General features: G+C 38.2%; 1 protein-coding gene across 1 annotated transcript; it reads left to right on the top strand.

Annotated features, from left to right (window-relative positions):
- Positions 1 to 1,194: 1,194 nt before the first annotated feature.
- On the top strand, positions 1,195 to 3,651 carry LOC18425290 (protein MIZU-KUSSEI 1). Its single transcript, XM_006829854.4, has 2 exons — positions 1,195 to 2,108; positions 3,355 to 3,651. Exons 1-2 carry the CDS (start codon positions 1,428 to 1,430, stop codon positions 3,550 to 3,552), a joined length of 879 nt encoding a protein of 292 aa, XP_006829917.2. The 5' UTR covers positions 1,195 to 1,427; the 3' UTR covers positions 3,553 to 3,651.
- The last annotated feature ends 227 nt before the right edge of the window (positions 3,652 to 3,878 follow it).

Here is a 3,878-nt window from a genome sequence, read left to right as displayed (position 1 = left end):
AAAGGAGTTATATAGAGTTAGAGAAAAGGTACCAAAAAAAAAAGAAAAAAGAAAGGTTATGCGAACTTCCTAAAAAAGGATGATTCTGACTTCTACCCAGTGTAGAAACTACATGTTTTTAGACTCATTTTTTGAGAACCCAAAACTTCTTAAAATCAATTTCCTAGAGTTTTGTAAACAAGTACAATAAACTGGAACTTCTAGTTTATTGCCATAAAATAAAAAATACAATGACTAGCACTTCTTGATAATTAAAGCTGGAAATTCGTCTTTTCAAACGTGCCCTAATATTCTGGTAAGTATTCACCATGATAATCATATCCATACACATTTTAATGGGCAAGTTATCAAAAGAAATCGGCCACCTTCCACTTGAAAATTGCCCCTCATCATTCCAACGCGCCATTAATTTGAATAAAACATTCCTACACCTGCCGATTGGCTCAAGAAATGGCAATGATGGCGCTTTTAAAATAACAAGGATACCCCTTGCCTTTAACCAGATCACTATGTAGTTTACCCCGAATTATAAAATCAATAATCTTTGAGCCACAATTTGGATGCTTATTCATAGCAAGCCGAGGCTGTATTTCTTACTATTTCAAAATGCCAAAGGTTGGGTGCATGAGAGTCTTATATTATTATTCTAAAGTCCCAAACCTGGGTTACAACAACACAAGAAAAAAAAAATAGTTTAGGTAAAAGTAATTGGAGTAAGAGTTAAGGGATTTGACATCATGATATTCGGGACGACCGCATGATATATTTGATTTGAGCATGAGTAGTCACTTCCTCTCACCCAACATCTATTGTCCATATATTGTAAAATTATATAATTGGTCATGCCCGACAAATGAAAAAAAGAGGGGCCAAGCAACGACTCGCCACACATCTTCTTTGAATAAATAAACATGGATGGTGGGTGTTAGGTCTGAGTACTATGCACACAACGGATGCAATCGTACACATACGCCACAGCCCTAGGTTCAAGAGACATGACATGGAAGTGCATAGACATAGATGAAAGATACATGAGATGGTTGATGAAATTGAGCGACCCCAATGATGAATTAGGGTTTAGAGTGCATAAAGCATAAAGTGGAAAATGATGGTGCTAAAGTAATGATCGCTGAAGCACATGCTAAAGGAAGAAGCCATGGCTCCATTTATCTCCTCTACCACATCAAACTGTCCGACCTGCCTTATCTTATCACTATCAATCCTACTTTCAGTCCCAAACTTGGTCACGTCAAACCCTCTTTTCCCTACTAATAACCAACTTCAAAGCCCTCTATCTGTCCAGCTTCAAAGATTCCAACGACACTAGTCCCACCCAAAAAACACGACTTCCCTCCACTTTATGTGGCTATATTTAATATGCATTCATACTTTCCCTTCTAACACTTGAAAAACCCTCCTTGGCAGCTATGGAGTACAACCAGCCCTTCCCTCCAGGCATATCCTTGTTGCACCCCAGCGAGAAGAAGAAATCCAAGCAGGGAAAGTTAAGGATGAGGTTCTCACTAGTCTGGAAGATCCTCCCCATGCTGAGCACAGGGTGCAAGACTGGGAGGCCTCCGACGGGCCTCCTCCTTAATGGACAAGTGGTGACCGGGACTTTGTTCGGGAACAGGAAAGGACGGGTGAGCCTAGCCATTCAAGAGGACTCGAAGAGCCTGCCAGCATTTGTAATTGAGCTTCCCATGCCGACACATGCTTTACTAAAAGAGATGGCATCTGGGCTCGTGAAGATCGCACTAGAGAGCGAGAGTAAGGGTACTTCGCTCTCCCAAAAGGCTAGTAGGCTAGTGGATGATAGTGTGTGGTGCGTATATTGCAATGGGAGAAAGACAGGCTATGGTGTGAGGAGGGAGAGGTTCTCAGAGGAGGAGTTGCATGTGATGAGAATGCTTCGGGGTGTATCTATGGGTGCCGGTGTTCTTCATTGCTCCTTTGCCCAACAGTCAGCTGCAGAGAGCGAGGTTGGAGATGCCGAAGTGACATATATGAGGGCGCGGTTCGAGAGGGTGGCAGGATCCAAGGATTCAGAGGCTCTCTATATGATAAATCCTGATGGCAAGGGGGGGCCGGAGATGAGCATCTTCTTTGTAAGGAATTAGGATGAAAGGATCCCTGTCTCTTTTTCTTTTTGTTGTGTGTGTGTGTGTTTCTGCTTATATTAATAACACAAGCATATTACCAGGGAATAACACTCTACTACTTTCTTTTAATCAGATTTCTTCATTCCCATTGTCCATTTTTATTTTTATTTTCCGAAGTGACATTAGTGAAGTAAAATCATGGCCTTTCATGTCTTTAGATATGGCGAACCATGTTGCTTTTAACATTGAACCCATTTATATTTCCAAGGAAAGCATGGACATTTTAGAAATCTAGATTCAGGTATTTACTTTCAATTTTGCAAAATGTTATACTCATAGAAGAGGAAACAAGGGAACCCGTGTTCAATTATCACTCATGGATTATGGGACAAGAAATTGGATATACGTGAGAATTAAGATTCAGTCCAATTATGTACTTCCAAAATTGATTTTGCGATAAATATAAAGCCGGGGTTTGCCCATTAGCTAATACTATAGTGTTCGTTCATCAGCTCAAAATGATGCTGGGCAGATCCAATGGTCACGATTGTATTTTGTATATAAATTTTAATTATTTTTTAAAAATCCAAATCATTTGAAATTTTGATAGTTTATTTTTTAAAAATAAGATAATCTAATAAAAATATCAAGAAATAAATTGATCAAAATATCCGCATAACTTTTCAGGGGTATTTTGATCGATTTATATTTTGTAAATTATTTATTTAATGTTTTTATTAGGTGCGTTTTGATGAAAAGAATGTATGTCTAAAATTCATATGATTTGTGTTTGTATAAAAAAAATTTAAAATTATATTGCAAAATGAGGTTGGGACCCTATGATCAATACAAATTTAATTTGAGCCACCGGGTTGATACTGTAGTATTAGCTAGTGAACTAACCTTATCTTTTTCATATATATATATATATATTATTTTATTTTATTTGTTTCCCTATGTTTTTTTGGTTCCCTGCCATTGGATTAAGTAGAGTCTGCCTAAGATAAGGTAATATGATCAAATGATCTTTTTGCCTTGTTTTGAGTCTGACATTCTAATCTTTTTCTCGACTTTTTTTTACTTTATTTTTATTTTTATTTTTTTCTTTTCTTTTTCATTTTTTTTTTTAATTATAAAAAAAAAAGTCCCCTACCCATAATAAAAATGTGACTCAAGATATTACATTATAGTGTCCACTACACCGACCACCTAGCCTTTCCCATTTTTTTTGACCTTGCAGTCTCCACTACAGGTCCGATGTAACCGGGAGAACATCAAAACCAAAATTCCCTTCAGCTCCAAAGGTGCGGGTCATACAAGTGTATGGCTGGGGAAGATTAGCATGGTCATTGCGGCATGCGAACACATTAACATATCGGACGGTGATGAACGGGGCTGGGTCCCACTAATAATGCCATTCATTAAATTTTGGTTAAATGCCAACCTGTAATTGCTTTTAAGCCATTTGTCGTTGCTTATGGGTGTATGCCTGTTAATGGGCCCTACTTATTTAATGCTCTCGCAATATAGTTTTATTTTGTTTGATTTATAGCTCGTGTGCGTAAGGGCCCTCTATCCCTAGTTCTATGAGATACAGAGAGAGAGAGAGAGAGAGAGAGAGAGATCCTTTAGGCTCCATTTGAATGGCTCTTGAAGTGTGGATCATTTACTTAATAACCTGACGTCACAAATATGTCGAGCATCGGACATATTGAATAAGTTCCCGTAGTTCAAGGCCTAGACCGACAACCGCCGACATTGAATAGCTCCGCCCAA

This window comes from Amborella trichopoda, chromosome 4 (genome assembly GCF_054954075.1).
Source record: "Amborella trichopoda isolate Santa Cruz 75 chromosome 4, AtrichopodaSantaCruz75HAP2 v2.0, whole genome shotgun sequence".
NCBI classification, from domain to species: Eukaryota; Viridiplantae; Streptophyta; class Magnoliopsida; order Amborellales; family Amborellaceae; genus Amborella; species Amborella trichopoda.
Note: the sequence above shows the minus strand (reverse complement) of the source record. Positions and strands in the feature narration are given on the sequence as shown.